Source organism: Seriola dumerili, unplaced genomic scaffold (assembly GCF_002260705.1).
Source record: "Seriola dumerili isolate Sdu_G_001 unplaced genomic scaffold, Sdu_1.0 BDQW01000079.1, whole genome shotgun sequence".
NCBI classification, from domain to species: Eukaryota; Metazoa; Chordata; class Actinopteri; order Carangiformes; family Carangidae; genus Seriola; species Seriola dumerili.
Window position 1 is genome coordinate 1,611,608 of NW_019174334.1, and position 15,997 is coordinate 1,627,604.

The 15,997-nt window shown below is 37.7% G+C and overlaps 2 protein-coding genes across 6 annotated transcripts; both read left to right on the forward strand.

Moving 5' to 3' along the window:
* The first annotated feature begins 1,094 nt into the window (after positions 1-1,094).
* cops5 (COP9 signalosome subunit 5) lies at positions 1,095-6,203 on the forward strand. The gene is made up of 8 exons (XM_022744272.1): positions 1,095-1,363; positions 1,606-1,840; positions 2,788-2,916; positions 3,328-3,393; positions 3,655-3,740; positions 3,920-4,031; positions 4,830-4,978; positions 5,901-6,203. Exons 1-8 carry the CDS (start codon positions 1,227-1,229, stop codon positions 5,986-5,988), a joined length of 1,002 nt encoding a protein of 333 aa, XP_022599993.1. The 5' UTR covers positions 1,095-1,226; the 3' UTR covers positions 5,989-6,203.
* Positions 6,204-8,342: 2,139 nt separating this feature from the next.
* On the forward strand, positions 8,343-14,645 carry ppp1r42 (protein phosphatase 1 regulatory subunit 42). Of its 5 annotated transcripts, none has more exons than XM_022744301.1 (10): positions 8,343-8,384; positions 9,077-9,219; positions 9,438-9,653; positions 9,737-9,903; positions 9,986-10,124; positions 11,072-11,188; positions 12,897-13,014; positions 13,217-13,336; positions 13,680-13,767; positions 14,242-14,645. In XM_022744301.1, exons 3-10 carry the CDS (start codon positions 9,522-9,524, stop codon positions 14,324-14,326), a joined length of 966 nt encoding a protein of 321 aa, XP_022600022.1. In that variant the 5' UTR covers positions 8,343-8,384; positions 9,077-9,219; positions 9,438-9,521; the 3' UTR covers positions 14,327-14,645. The 5 variants fall into 5 exon arrangements, with proteins under 5 accessions (XP_022600022.1, XP_022600023.1, XP_022600021.1 ...); XM_022744300.1 differs by having other exon boundaries at positions 8,349-8,439; XM_022744302.1 differs by lacking the exon at positions 9,077-9,219 and having other exon boundaries at positions 8,345-8,384.
* Positions 14,646-15,997: the final 1,352 nt, after the last annotated feature.

Here is a 15,997-nt window from a genome sequence, read left to right on the forward strand (position 1 = left end):
ACCAACCGTAACTGTGGAGAACATTCACATATAATAATCTAATTAATCTCTAACATTGTTATGCTCATTGATATTTACAAGGGTTTTCAATATATTGATATTTTACGTACCTCAATTTGCATGAATGACTGGTGTATCCTTCTTCAGTGATGGTATATCTTTGTGTATTTCCTCTTAATGTCCTCGAAAAACGTCCCATCTTCGTCTATTTCTATGTACAGCCAAAGAGTTGAACCAGTGTACAACAGCTAATATAACAAATGTGTACTTGTTTAAATGCTCAGCCATAACCCTGGCGATAGAAATAAAACAGTGCTGTAATATATATCACTCATGTTGAAATAATTTGCCTCCACAGACCATAACCTGACAAATGCTCTTGTCTAGACTGTCTGCAAGGCGTAAAGCATCATTCTGTTGTTAGGGGCAACCATAATACAAACAGTCCTCCCAGGAGAGGCTAACTAACTAACCTAGCTGACACCAAGCCCTAAAACAAAAATATATGACTGACGCGTCTAACACGTCAAACTCAAACTTAGTCGGTAATATTTACTATTTGATATCACTTGTCTAAATGGTTATAACAATATAAACCTTTGCGATAGTGAAATTTACAAACAACTAAGCTAATTGTCAAGTACCAACCAGCCTTTTTAGTCCTTTAAGTCTCGCTTTCGGGCTTTGTCGTAAAGAATTTCGTTTCGTTAAACACATTACCATTAGTTTCAGTTTTATCAATTCGTGAAACACCCCAACCCTCTCCAAAAGTACAGTGTTGCAAGTCCACACAGGCCTCCCAAACAAACATACCTGTCTTTCTGGAAAGCACCGCTAGATGTCAGTGCGTCCCCAACGGTTAGTTGACTTCCTCTCAAGGTTAAACCATTGGTTTCTGTGAGAGGGGTGGCTGTACTTTAACACGAGTATTAAACACGGAAAAATCCTTGCAAGCCGAATAAAATTGTTACATGTGTGGTTCAGTTTTAATGTAAAAATGTTGTGTAGCATATAAACACATAAAACTCATATGTATATGACATTAAGACAAACGTCCCCTGCGATTGCATTTTGGCGTATTGGTATCGTTCACTGTCATGGCTCCCTGAGCAAGTGGATGTTTCGCCCTGTTACGGTAACAAATACTTGAAAAAACAACAGTACTTCGCTTACTTGAGCAGAAATAGGGGCTTAAACGACTAATTTTTGTGCTCAGCTAAGTCATCATGGCGGGCAGCAGCACTGCTCAGAAAACATGGGAGCTATCTAACAGCATGCAGGAAGTTCAGAGCATAGATGAAATTTACAAATATGACAAAAAGCAACAACAAGAAATCCTCGCTGCGAAGCCATGGACAAAGGAGTAAGTATACAATAGTACTGTTGTATTTAGTGGTCAGTTTAATTGTTAATGTACATTTCTGGTATCGTCTGGTGTATCACGGTACGTGTTTTGCCATAAACTAGCAGTTGTTTGTCAGTTTGTTTGTCAACACCAGTACAGCTAACGTTGTGTGGTGTGTACTTGCAAATTGATCTACTACTTAAGATTATACTTAACGTAGCTAAGTTTGAATATATATGTATATTTCTTTGACCCCGCAGCCATCACTACTTCAAGTATTGCAAGATCTCAGCTTTGGCCTTGTTGAAGATGGTGATGCATGCCAGGTCTGGAGGGAACCTGGAGGTGATGGGCCTCATGCTGGGGAAGGTCGACGGTGAAACCATGATCATTATGGACAGCTTTGCCTTACCTGTGGAGGGCACAGAAACCCGAGTCAACGCACAGGCTGCAGCGTATGAATACATGGCTGCCTACATTGAAAATGCCAAACAGGTCTGATACTGACTTCCACTCACCTAAAGGACATCTCAGTTAATTCATAATTGAGAAGAACAAACCAAACTCTCCTCATACACTGTTAAGAGTTAAATCATGTCGACTTGCAGTGCATCACTGTCTGTAGATGTTATTAATTGTAACCACATTTTTTATTTTGAGACTTGGGCAAATGTTACTCAGTTGTTCTAAAAAAAACCCTTGTTTGTAATGTGTGGATTAAACATACACCAACAGGTTTATTTCTCAAGATGAAACACAACTCTGATATTTTCTCGTCAGATGATATAAATTTGTCTACCTTCAGAGATTTTTCCATGTTTACTATTTAGCTATTATCTCTGAGTGTGTTCAGGCACTGTTGCAAACCAATGAGCAGGACTACTGTATGGAAATATTGAAATTTGTATAAGGTTTTTGCATCAATATGATGAAGCGCCATGCTCTGTAAAGTATTTAATTTGTTGGATTAGTCAGAAGCAAACAGTCCCTTCTGGTTATTTCATTCACAAACTCTTTCTCAATGGATTACAGATCAAATTTACTATATCTCTATGTATCAATATCACAGCAAGAAATTACATATACAGCGATCGAGGAGGGTTATCCATATCACCCAGCCCTGTCTCACCTGTTCAATACTGTTATTAATTTCTGAGTCTTGGCTCAAATGGCTGTGCAAAAATATGCTTTCTAACATGGCTGCACTACCACCATAATTTAGTTCTGTTTCTGTGACTCAGATTAACAGTGTCATATTCTTAAAAAAGATCCCAAAATTGCCACTTCTACACTTTACCATATACTGGTGGCAATGATAATATTCAATCATTATTTTCATACTATTCGTATTTTTCCATATCTGTCGTATTGCTGTATATAACTGCATTTTGAAATAGTACAGGCTTCATGTCTTGAATAACAAACTACATCTAATCCCTCAGGTTGGCCGGCTGGAGAATGCTATTGGTTGGTATCACAGTCATCCAGGCTATGGATGCTGGCTCTCGGGCATTGATGTCAGCACTCAGATGCTCAACCAGCAGTTTCAGGAGCCCTTTGTGGCCGTTGTGGTAAGACAAGAAATAGTAACCATTGTTATTTCAAGTCAAACACTTGTTTTATAGTGATTTCTAATTATGCCCCATTAAAAACTGTATTCAGGAAAGTAAGTTCTTTTCTTTCTAAGTATGACAATATGTAATGTGGTTGTAACTGAGAAGGGGGTGAGATTGTTGATGTATGAGTTGTAGGTTTCCATGTAATACAGATGAATAATTAGCTATTGCAACCATATATGCTATTTACACTTCATTTGGTTTAGCAGTCTTTAAATGCCATGGGCGTCATATAATTAAGTGTGTATTTTCAGCACACTGACAGCCATAGCAAAGGGCTCCTGGTGGCCAGAATTGAGTAGTCCCTTGAGGTCCGTATGACCCCTGACTTTGTTTTCCTGTTCTACTGTATCTTGCTTCCAACAGATCGACCCCACTCGGACTATTTCTGCGGGGAAAGTCAACCTTGGCGCCTTCAGAACCTACCCAAAGGTAAAGCAAATATAGCAGCAGTTCTCTTAAGTTTCAAGTAATGAAAATATTAGCTATTAATGCTTTCTGGTGCATTTGTGTTTTTGTTCATATTTGTAGTTTTTAAATTTTCGTTTTATTGTTGTGTATTTATTAAGCTGTATGAACTAGAATTTGTGATCTTGTAATTGCCTTTTTATCTCGTTAATTAATTCCTTGTTAATGTAGAAAAGCTTTTTCTTCTGTTGTTATTTCTCAGTATTTCCTCTTTTGGATTTTCAGGGTTACAAACCTCCCGATGAAGGACCCTCCGAATATCAGACAATCCCTCTGAACAAGATTGAAGACTTTGGTGTACACTGTAAACAGTGAGTGTTGATATACAGTATATTACAATGTTGTCACCATATTGAATACTTACATAAGTATGTAAATTATTTTTAAATTAATTACAGTAATTAAATACAGTTTTGTTCTTTACTCTGTGACTGAATACATGTATGTCTCATGTTTTTGCTTTGCTTTGCTTTTGATTTGTCTTATGTAGGTATTACGCCTTGGAGGTAACTTACTTTAAGTCGTCCCTTGATAGAAAGCTCCTGGAACTCCTTTGGAATAAATATTGGGTCAATACCTTAAGCTCCTCAAGTCTCCTCACGGTATGTATGCAACTTCAAAAATCAAAATATTCACTAATTGTTTGACATTTTGATTTATGGTTAATTATTACACTATAACTCATTGAGACATGTGGTCACCAGCTTGTGATGTTGTGATTTATTGCAGCCTGTTAGCAAAGCGCCTTTGTTTATTGATGTTGGTAATAAGCTTAATTTAGACTTTTTAACAAGGGAGATAAGTATTAAAGCTGGACCTGACTCCAGTGATACAGATGCTGTCATAGTTCACTGTGGATCATCTCCTTTTCCCCTGCAGTTCATTCTAAAGATTGAAAGCCCCTCATGTGAATTCCCATTGTGGTTGCAGTCACTCTGTCCCGAGCTTGACTAAACAGTCTAAATAGGCATCAGGCTTATCCAAACAGTTAGCTCTTTGGCATTCTGGATGAAGATGAATTGACTAGATGTCAAGAATGAGCTGCTCCATGGGTGACATGCTTTGTCAGTTGCTACACTGTCACCCTAGTCAGGGGCCCCTGTGTCATTGTGTTTTAATTACCTTTTCCACTAAAAACACGGCCTCACCTTAAGCAAACTTTTCCCTGACTTCGTTTCATTCACCACAGCGCACAAAGTGTTCCTATAGCTTGTTAGACAGATTTGTTGCCATTCTGCAAAAATTCTTCTTCTTTGTGGAAAATCTGTTATATAGCTTTTGTTAGCAAATTGTGCATGAATTGGTTTCTGTGTGCGCGTGTGTGTTTGTGTGTGTGTGTGTGTGTGTGTGTGTGTGTGTGTGTGTGTGTGTGTGTGTGTGTGTGTGTGTTGGATGGTCAGAACTCGGACTATACCACGGGCCAGGTGTTTGACCTGTCGGAGAAGCTGGAGCAGTCGGAGGCTCAGCTGGGCAGAGGCAGCTTCATGCTCGGGTTGGACACACATGACAGGAAGTCTGAGGACAAACTGGCCAAAGCAACACGAGACAGGTAAATATTTTTCCTTAAACAACAACTCGTGATTTTCATTTATTTTGGGCAGTATAATTTCAGTGTTGTTTTGGCTGTAGCCTGCTTTCCCATTGCTTTCTCTATATTGTACATCCTAAAAAGAACTTTTAATTAATTTCATTATATTTTGTTTCTGCATGATTTACAGTATTTACCAACTCTACTGATTTGTCAATAGTACACTTTTATCTTTATTTTAATTTAATTATAATCTCATAAGAAGTTGTTTTTATTACATTTTAACAAATAATTTTAATGACAATTCTTGTGTGTTTTAAAATCTTGTTGAATGTTTGATTTAATGCTACAATCAAGCTTATGCTTATTATTGATTAATCTGCAGATTATTTCTCAATAAATGTCAGAAAAATACCCAGAGTTTGAGTTTGCAATGAAATAAAACAGAGAATGATTAAAACAATTAATCAATTATAAAAAAAAATAGTTACTGATTAATTTCACGTCAATGGACTAATTGATCATCAATCATTTCAACTCTAGACTCATTTTATGAGTTGTGGGGTCTATTGGTTTTTTTTTAAAACCCTTTTGAATTACAAGTAGTGTGAATAAAAACAGAAAAAGAACAATGTAAACCATGTAGCATTATTACTTTTCAATGATTTTGTCTTATTTATACACTATAAATAATTATTTTTGTGATTAAAACCATCCAAAATATCATTCAAGCTAAGATCACCAATGTTTATTAATAATAGTTTCATAGTCATATCTGATTCACGGATCGAGAAAAAGTACTATTAAGAGGTTACAAATCAGAATCACTATTTATTACTCTTGGAAGTCTGCTGATAGCAATGTAAATCTTACATCTCTATGTACGCTGTATCTGTTTGGGATAATTACTAATCTCCATTTTTTTCACTGTGCTTTGTTTTAGCTGCAAGACAACCATAGAGGCAATTCATGGCCTGATGTCGCAGGTCATTAAGGACAAACTCTTCAATCAAATCAACACATCAAATTAAACCTGAACTATTAGCTGATTGATTACAGTCTCACCTGGAAATGTTTTCTTGTGCATGTCTAGCACTTATTGGTTTATGGTTTAACTGCTAAGAGTAGTATTATCTGTGAGTTCTCTTGGGAGTACTTTTTTTATTCAAATTCTTCTTTTGTCTTTGAAGTAGCTAAGGAATACACCCAGGATTCATGCTGCAAAAAATAAAACCTAAAAATGCAACCACTGTATGTTGGTATTTCATACTTTTTAAACAAAATCATGAGTTTATTTAGGTCTGTCTTATGCAACATAATGTATATTGTACCTGGGAAATTGAACAGTTTCACCGGGGTATATATCTTCAGTCCTATGTAAATATATCTTAAGGTGTGAGGTACTGCAGCATTGTTTCCCGTCAGTTGCTAAAAATCTTAGGGCCTATATTCTCCTGCACCCGAACATTTAGATACACACTATGGACACATTTAACGCACAGCCTAACCTAGCATCAGTCAGTCTTTCGAGTGTAGTCTGTCATAGCGTTACATAATGGAACAACAAACTCAAGTTTCTGCATACGCTCACAGGGAATCAGCTGCCATGTGTGGGATGTCTCTGCGGAGTCACTCCCAGCACAGTTTGGCTCTCGGTGGTACACAGTCCGGCAGAGTGGCCAGCTCGTCAGGCTGTGGTGTGGCAGTGATGCAGTGCAGAAACAGAAGCCGTACACACTGGAGTCTATTCACCCAACGTGTCTGCTCTCCATCGAAGCAGACACTCACCAAGTCTGCCTTTTTTTACAGACAGCCACTTTGACATGGGTTTGTGTCATGTCTTTTTTTATGGTATTGTAATGGCTACATGTATATTTTTGATGTCATGTATTGCAAAGGAGAGAATCCCAGTGGGACAGAGGAGGTGTCTGTTTTTTCTCATGCGCATGAGTTTTGGCACCACTTCTTATAATGATTTTCTTTTACCATTATTTAAGCCATGTCTTAAAATGGAGGGTGTTCAGTGTAGCGGTTCAGGAAGGGGAAACTTATTAGATTATATTTAATGTAATTTAGGATTTTGAGATTGTTGTATAGGTTTTCTGCACACACGTTCTACTGAATAGCTAATGTTTTTGCCAGATATTTAAATGTATTACATGGATGACTGTCACAGTACTGAGAAAATATTTAGAGTATGCACTTTTAAAATAGTTTCATCTAATGTTTGGTCTTTCATGGTGATTTAAGAATCAGTGAAACATATTGAACTCGTTGGAGATGTAAATATTGTGATTATCACCAGATGGACATTTGTATGCATGACTAAAGGTGGAATAGGAAAAATTATGTAAATTCTAATCAAGTCAAATTGTGGGCAGCCAAAAATCCATTACCTGTGAATTTTATTTTATTCTTTTAACATTTAGCAATTTTATAATTCCAAAATATGTTCCTCATTACTAACAAAAAGCTTTTACAGATTGCAGTGGAATGCCTTTGCCTTTGCTGTCCACATAAAAATAAAACCTTGAACAACTGGGAGATTTGGCACTGATATGAGAGCAGCAGATTGATGAGGCTCATGATTAATAGTTATGGGAAGATACAGTATTTAGACCCTATAGATCTAATGACCCTACTAAGATCAGGCGATATTATGTTTAGTTTGGCTCTCGGCAGAAATAAATCTACAACCGTGGTGCTGTGTGTGAAGCTGAACCCAGCTAAGAAGGTGCTACATTTCCTTTCTGCCATGTGCTCCTGCATAAGTGGCAGCAAGTCACTCCCTCACAGGAAACCCAGGTCATGGCATGAAATAGATTAACAATGCAGGGGTCACTGGGAGAAGAGAGTTGTGGTCCTGACTTGGTATGTTGCCTTGATAGACACTATAGCCTGGAAAAATGTCCTTGTTGCTGCGTAGAGAGAGCAAGTAAGAAAATATGAACAGAAAGTTTTAGTTCCATTTAGTTCAGTTGATATGATTTGTGTTCACGTGTGTGTCATAAGGACATTGTTCACCTTTTTTTTTTATTTGTATTTATTATTTATTTGTTGTATTTTGAAATACCACTTACACTACAAAATAGATAACATTAATACATTTTGTAAATTCTTAGACCCATAATTTATCTATATCAATTTCTCTTTTATTTTTTACTTGCAATTACACAACTAAAATGCCAATAACTTAAATTAATATGATGTTTAATTTAGTAACTATTGGTCTTTTTCTAAAGTTGCAACAATGGTTATGAATGTGTGTTTGTAACATTAATAATATTGCTAAAACTAACTGAACAAACATGGCTGCTTACTTCGTAGGTGTTGCACCATATTCTGTGACTTGTGTGACGCACTACTTCCGTGGTTTCCATGGCAACAGTTTTGCTTGCCTCAAACAAAACAGCCGAACTTGCGATACGTACGTAAAAATGTTTAGCTAGCCCGCATTTTAAAGTTTGCTACTCACCAGAGAGGTAGGAGAGTTTAGTTCATATTTTACACATGTTCAAATTCATCATAATAAGGGGAAAATCAGGCTAAATGTGGTTACAGAAAATGCTGCAGTGTTACAATAGCTTTTAAGCTAACTGGAGGCAGCCTAATGCTTTTTAATATGTCCGGGGCGAATTTTTAATTCATAACACCCTTCTGAGATTTTTTCTGGGACTTCTCTGACTATGTGGATCCCACCTTCCACTGGTTATCTGCATTAACTTTAATAGATATGTCTTATCCCTTGCTCACTGCACCCGGACAGCCTTGAGTGTCGCACTTTATTTGACAGTGATTAACTGCTGTCCACAAGTCTCCAGAGAGAAGATGCCCAGGGGTGTATAAGTTCAGTTAACCAATAGCTTATGTCCATACTTCAGCTCAGCCGTATCGATCAGTGCCTCTTGTCTCCTACTGCTCGGTCCGATGCTTTGAGATCAAGTGTGGAAAAGACCCGCTGTCACATCTTTCTTCCATGCGCTCCCCACTACTATATTTCAGCTTACTGTCACTATTAACACGTATTGACTGTCGTATAACTAGCAGATGGAGAGGTGATGTATTATAATGCCTATTTGCAAAGGGAGATCAAAGTGCAATTTTATATCTCAATGTCAGGTCAAGCTAATATACAAGACCCATGGGTACTGAATAAGAGGAAGTAGTGGGAGCTCTGCTCAGACTGCTTGGGGAATTGACCATTCTCATTACAACACAAATTGAGTGGCCACTCACCCGTTGGCCTCTTCACAAGTTTCCTGGTGAATAGTGATGTTTTCTTTCATCAATTATCCCTAATTGTGAATTGACAGTTAGGCTTTATGCCATTTAAAGTTCTGTACAAGGTTAATGTTTGTCTGTCATTCCTGATTACAAATGCTTAAGTAAGTTGGTATTAGTAAATAGTTCATCAGAGTAACATTTGTTTGCCTGCTAAGGTCTATTTCAGCTCATATGTGTCTTTTTTCTTCTCCAACAGACAGCTGTAGCCACTGCTGCGGGCTGAATGCTTGGCTGAAGCTGAAAAGGATCCTCTCTGAAGCAGTGTCTGTGACGGGCCACCATGGTACATCTGAACATAGATCTGATTGCTAAATCTAGAAACCACTTTAAAAAGAAAAGGGGCCTCTCCTTCCCAGAGTACCTCAAGACACTTACCCACCTCCACTTTTCAGGCAAGAATATTGAAGATATTGTAAGTAGGCATAACTAACGCTGACATTTTAATTCTGTGATTTTCTTGTTCTTTTATGCCTGACGTTGTCATTTTATTTTCAGGGTGATCTCTCCATGTGCAGAAACCTCACTGTTCTTTACCTCTATGATAATCAGATCACACACATTTGCAACCTTGGCTTTGCCTCCAACCTCACCCATCTCTATATGCAGAACAACAACATTACTCATATAGACAGTCTCTCTAATCTGCAGATGCTCTCCAAACTGTAAGTAGACAATTTTAACTGATTGTTGTCCTGTGCTGTTTTACGTTTGTATAATCATGTGTGTGTTTTGTCTTCTCTGCAGGTATCTTGGTGGAAACAGAATTACAGTGGTGGAGGGCTTAGAGCAGCTCACTGAACTCCAGGAGCTTCATCTGGAGAATCAGAAGCTGGCACCTGGGGAAAAGTTGCTCTTTGACCCCAGGACTCTCCTCTCACTCGCTGTATGACCTATTTTTACACTGTTCACTACAAATATAGTATGAGAAAAAAGAGGTTGATACATACTCCCCACATAATTTGGTCTCTCGTCATTTGAAATTATACATTTTTTAAGTAATCAAAAGGTTAGAGGAAAGCCTAATTTTAACTTTTTATACAAAAGGATATTTGTGGTGTATCAACCCGGTAGGTTATCACATATCTCTGATTTCTCAGAGACGAGTGATCCATGTAAAAGCAATATTGTGCTTGGATTGATGATGTCAAAGAGACCTCTGTTGCTCTCTCTGGTCTGACAAATCAGTTAGGTCTGTTTGCTTGAAGGCAGGCCATGGATAAACACACCAAAAGTCTCAGCTTCTTGTTTGTTTGGATAATTAAAGAAATTGCTGTGCAAATTTAAAGAGTTCCAGCTTTTTATAAATGTGCCGTTATAGAACTTCAAACCAAGATGAATATTTAACAACAGCACTATCTACAGTATGATTTGGACATGATCCTAGTAGTTCAGGCGTTTAAAGAGAGCAAATGTTGATGCCTAATCCAAATGGATAAAAATACTGTAAAGTGCAAATTTATTTTGGGCACACACAATAGTTCTGTAATGTGCTTCCTCTCAGAAGCTGTGACCATAAAGAGATTATCTGACAATTATGGTTATGTAAACAGACCTATTAGGTGTGTCCATAATAAATATGTGTTAAAGTACTTTGTGATTTTTGCCTTTTTCTGGGAAGTTTTGTTACATATTTGAATAACTGTAAGGTTAAACATTCAACCACACAGAATGTACCTTGTTTAAGTGTGCTTGTTTTTCTCCTTCTCTTCCTTCTCTCCTGGAGATGCTCCTTCAGGGTCCACAATGAGATATTTGTTTGTAATAGTCATTGTATTAACTGTAAAATTAACTGTGTAAATTTAACTTTGTGAATCTGAATTCTTTACACAGGAATCTCTTTGTGTCCTGAATATCAATAATAACAACATTGATGATATCAGGGACCTGGCAGTGTTAAAGGAACTCCAGCATTTTTATGCCTCTGACAATAAACTGCACAATATGGAGGTAAATATGGCTTTTTAAAAACGTAACTAAAAGTGTTTGTGAAACAAGTTGCCATTGAAGAATTCTTCTCCGGTGTAGCAGAAGTAAATACTGACTGCTTGCTGTACTCTGTGAAGTCAAAGGAAATAATACCACACCATATGCATGACAGCGTATTAAAGTCAACATACCGTCTAGTAGTTGATCAGGTCATCATAAACATTGTTCCGTAGCTTTCTGCAGTGATGTGTGAAATGATATGGAGAACAGGGTTCTAAAGAACCAAATCCTGCAAATCCTGCTGTAGGTTCCCAGTCTCCATGACTTGCACAGGGTCAGAATTATTCAACAAATCAGCGAGCCATTCCCCTGAGACTTTTCTCACTGACAGCTTTAAACAAGCACAAGTTTCTCCTTTTCCTTGGGAGGCTGATTTTTCCTCTCTGCCTTAGAATCCTCTATTTGATACCCTAAACCACCAGTACTTAACTTTATGGGAGATTCATCTGTGGCAGAGATATGATTTATGCTCTCTCACTTCTTTGAAAAATGACCTGCTTGTTTTTGAGGCTCACTCTCTGATGGCAGTCATTTTTCTGTTTGTATTGATATATTAACTGAAAAGGTTGATGACTTCATTTAAAAGGACTTAAATTCTTCTTTTTTTTAACCAGGATTTAACACTGGGATGACACATTGAAAGCACTTTATAATTGAATACTTTGCTAAGGCTACTTTCTCAGCATAAGTGATTTCTTTTGCGAACGGTGATGCAGGTAATTGTTGTACACGTGTCATTTTTAGCAGAAATCTCCTATAATTTATACAACCCATCTGCCACTATTGATTCTGCAAAGACAGCACTCTAAAGGATTGATCCATTTTTCTGCACCATTTGGTCAGAATCCAGAGGAAAAGTTATGGATTTTTAAAATAGATTATGACAGGCAGTCAGCCAGGGTGACAAATGGGGAGCATCTTCAGAGGCCGTTAGCTGTGTGCAGGGCAGAGAGGACAGGGGAATCGAAGCCCTGGTCAAATACAGGTTCATAACTGGCCCATCATTAGTCCAGGCAAGAGAGCCAGCCAAGCTCAGTGAGTATCCAGCCTTTGCTGTTCTCCACGCCCCCGCGTGGGGGGCAATTTGGCGCTGGGCTGCTCTTCAGTGAGGGCCTTCTGAGTGACGGCCCTGACACGATCATTTATCAAAGCCTGGGAGCGCGCGGTGCTCAGGGGTCCCCTCTGAACTGATTGCAGCACGAGCTGGAAAAGTGGAAGCGCTTTGGCCAAGACAGGAAGGCAATGAACAATCAGAGCGTGTCCAGAGAGTATTCATATTTCCAGGCTTGGATTAATGTGCCTTTAGATAAACATACAACTGCAGGCAACTCGCTAGAGGAGCCAGCCTCACACTGCCCCAGGAGAAAACTTGTAGTTACATGACACCGGCGACAGTGTTTATTAAAATAGACTGATATGTTGTTTATGCACTTTCCACTGGCCCTTGTACTTAACATTACCATTCACTTATAGCATGTCCTTTTAAAGTTTGTCTGATGTTTGTCTTTGATTAGTTATCATTTCATAAAAATGCATTACTTTTGCGTTTTACGTTTCCTGTTTAGTTATTGAGCATAGCAAAGAGACACAGTATTGCCATTTGAAACATTAGTGGTTAAAACAAAAACAACACACGTTAGGTTAAATTTCTGTTTTTGTGCATTTTCAGGAGTTAGAGGATGTGTTCAGTCTCTGGCCTCAGCTGCTTCAAATGGATTTGAGTGGCAATCCTGTGTGTAAAAAACCAAAGTACAGGGACCACCTGATTACTGCATGCAAAAGCCTCGGTAAAATATTATTCATTTTGTTGCTCAATGGCATCCTAATCTGTAAATGCACTTTATTGCTTTGAATTACCAAGACTATTTTTTTATTTTATTTTTTTTTAAATCTATCTTCACTTAATGGTAAAATGAAAAAAATATACTGTTCACTTTTGAATTTCAAATTTTTCTTTTGTTTGTTTAAATTATTTATTAATTTTTGCAGAGGTTCTCGATGGAAGGGAAATTAAAGAATTAACCAGACAGTTCCTTATTAACTGGAAAGCATCTAAAGAGGCCAAGAAGAAAAAAAACAAGACACACATGCTGTCTGTACCCTTAACAAGTAAGTCAGTAAATTCTGTACTTTTTTAATTGTCCTGCTTTTTATTTGCTATCCTCTGTTTTAGCACGGCAATGTCTTTGATTTAGTGATGTATTGATTATTTACATGTATTAGAAGTTTGATAATACTTGACAATACTGAGAAATAGCTACATCCTTATATACTTCTTTAATATAATTTGGAAACCACAAAAATAGTGTGAACTGGATTTTTAAAGACTCACAATATTTTCTGCTGGCATCACTTTCATCATTCTTTACTTCATTATGCTGGGTTAGTTTTGACACATTTGAATTTGTGTGTGTGTATTCTATGTATAACTTTGACTTTGTTTATATTCCAGATGACTTTAACATGGGTCAGGGTCCACATCCTGGTCACATCTACAGCCATCCTAGCATGCAGAGGTGGAAGCCGCAGCAGCCTCTCAGGTCCAGTTCACATGGATCTCAGTTAATTTGAGAGTAGACATTTTTCCTGGCTCTATTTTATTATTTGCTTTTGTAGACATAAAATAATGTTATATGTTTTCAACTATAGAACCAGCTGTTTTACAGAATTGATGTGTTATATGACGAAATGATCAAAATTCTTTCTGATGATGTTAATAGGTTTTGATCTCTCAGAATTCTCCCCAAAATCAAGAAATGTTTTTTAGATCAGTGTTATAGTATCAGTTATTTTTATTTCCCTCAGTCTTCCTGCTTGACAAATAACTTTCTATTTTGTGATTATGTTGTCTTGATTAACAGTTTTATTTATGTAATGGGAATATCATAATAGTGCTGTCAATCTCTATTAAATATGTACTAAATTTTAGGCCACAGTCTTTGAGGGAGAACAGTTCTATGATTGTTGACCCATAATCTGATAATGCTTCCTCTTGTTTTTATCTGATCTCATAGGGTGCAAAAATTAAAGATTCCTATGATTGGGCCTCTCAATCATGTGGCTTTCTCCTCAGCCATCTGCAGTCATGTGGATGCTTAAGACAAACCTTGCAAATCCATGAACTCCCCACCCACAGCCCTAACAGGACTAACAGTGCTACTGCTTTATTTAGACAACTTGGTCATAGCAGCTGCAGATCCTTTATCCTTGTATATTAAGGAAGTCATAGAACAATCACTGTCGTCTGCCTGGTGTGATGTCCAGGAACTCTTAGCTGCAGTATTCTTGACCTCATGAATTATATAGTCTGCCTTATCTGATTTCAACAACACATTAAAATGTTAAAATGATAATGATAGCAAAGATAAAATGTATATAACGAAATCTGCATTGTTATAAATGGGTTACTGGGGCTCAAATTGTCTACTATTGTTGAAAAAAATTAAACAATTAAACAATGAATGAATGGTTTGCACACTTCCACTCACTTTCACAGCTGGTTCATTTCTAATTACATTTTTTGGGTCTGAGGATATAAGTAAATTTATCCAACTCAAACTGTTACTGCTGATATAGTGTGTGTAATTTTTCTTCTGCATGCATTTGGTAAATAAGTGATCCACAAGATTCAGAGTGGCACGATCTAAATGATCACTTTGCCCTACTATTACAAGGCTTTACATTATCCAAAGCTAACAACATATGCTTCTATTCAAACAACTGTGATCAATGATCCAGCCCTCTTTTATAGCAAATACAGTAACGGATCTATTTGTTGTCATCGTTGTTGCTAAATGTTTGAATGAGTTTTAAGGATCCACGTGGGTGTGTAACCCCTGAAAGATGCAGGGTAATTAGGGAAACAAGCTTACTTAACCTTCTTTAACTTCTCCTTATAATTAGTGGCCGGGAGCAATACTGTTACTCCATCCCTACAAAAACAATGTTTATTAAGAACAGTCCTAGGATATACATATTATGAATAATTCCTTTCATTAATTTGCCGACATCTCCGTTTGGAGCCCTGGAAATCAGAGTGATTAATTTATGAGTCTAGCAAGAATTTCCTCAATGCCTGCCTGTTGATTGCAGTGCTGGGGTTTATTTATTAGCTGTTCCAATGAGCTTGCAATTCAAGACACCCTGGCAATTAGTCAAATGTTTTGCATATCACCTTACGCTTGTCAGCTTGTCTTCATGGTCCATTGCAAATTGCGTTTTGAAAGAGTAGTCTTTATTTTTGACCATGACATTTTTGAGGTAATTTTGACTAAATTTCTTCCCGTTACCACTTTTTGATAGGCTTAAAAAAAAATACAGTGTCGGGTTCTCAGCCAATTAGAGTGGGGTATGTCCTACCACATATCAGTGTTAAAGGAAAAGAGAGTTCTGCCTCTGGCGTTGAAAACGAGCCTCTGCTGCCCACAGACAGAAATAAGTTAGGAAAGGGAAAAGAGCAGTGTTCTCTATTGCGAGGGAGTGTTATGGGGCGAGTGATTAATTACGTCGGAGTGAAATACTTGTCCACCGCTTTGTGTATCCAATAAATTAAGGGCTCCTGAGAGTTTTACGCACACAGGTGAAGTGTTGGATGCGCATACAGGGACTGCTGCGCACCTTTCTGCAGACGCACCACTTTATAAGGATAAGCTGGACGTCGACCGGGACTAGAGCGAAGAGCAAATTCTCTGTCCTATCGAAGCCCTCTTTGGATTGCCTTCATGTCGTTTTTCAAGACAGCGCCTTTGAGAAATACCAGAGGTAAACTCC

Excerpts from the sequence above, each read along its gene's own strand:
- cops5 (XM_022744272.1), top strand. The coding sequence starts at position 1,227 with ATGGCGGGCAGCAGCACTGCTCAGAAAACATGGGAGCTATCTAACAGC. Across the intron at positions 1,841-2,787 it reads ACATTGAAAATGCCAAACAG|GTTGGCCGGCTGGAGAATGC; the intron begins GTCTGATACTGA and ends CTAATCCCTCAG. Across the intron at positions 3,394-3,654 it reads CCTTCAGAACCTACCCAAAG|GGTTACAAACCTCCCGATGA; the intron begins GTAAAGCAAATA and ends TTGGATTTTCAG.
- ppp1r42 (XM_022744301.1), top strand. The coding sequence starts at position 9,522 with ATGGTACATCTGAACATAGATCTGATTGCTAAATCTAGAAACCACTTT. Across the intron at positions 13,015-13,216 it reads TACTGCATGCAAAAGCCTCG|AGGTTCTCGATGGAAGGGAA; the intron begins GTAAAATATTAT and ends TAATTTTTGCAG. Across the intron at positions 13,337-13,679 it reads GCTGTCTGTACCCTTAACAA|ATGACTTTAACATGGGTCAG; the intron begins GTAAGTCAGTAA and ends TTTATATTCCAG.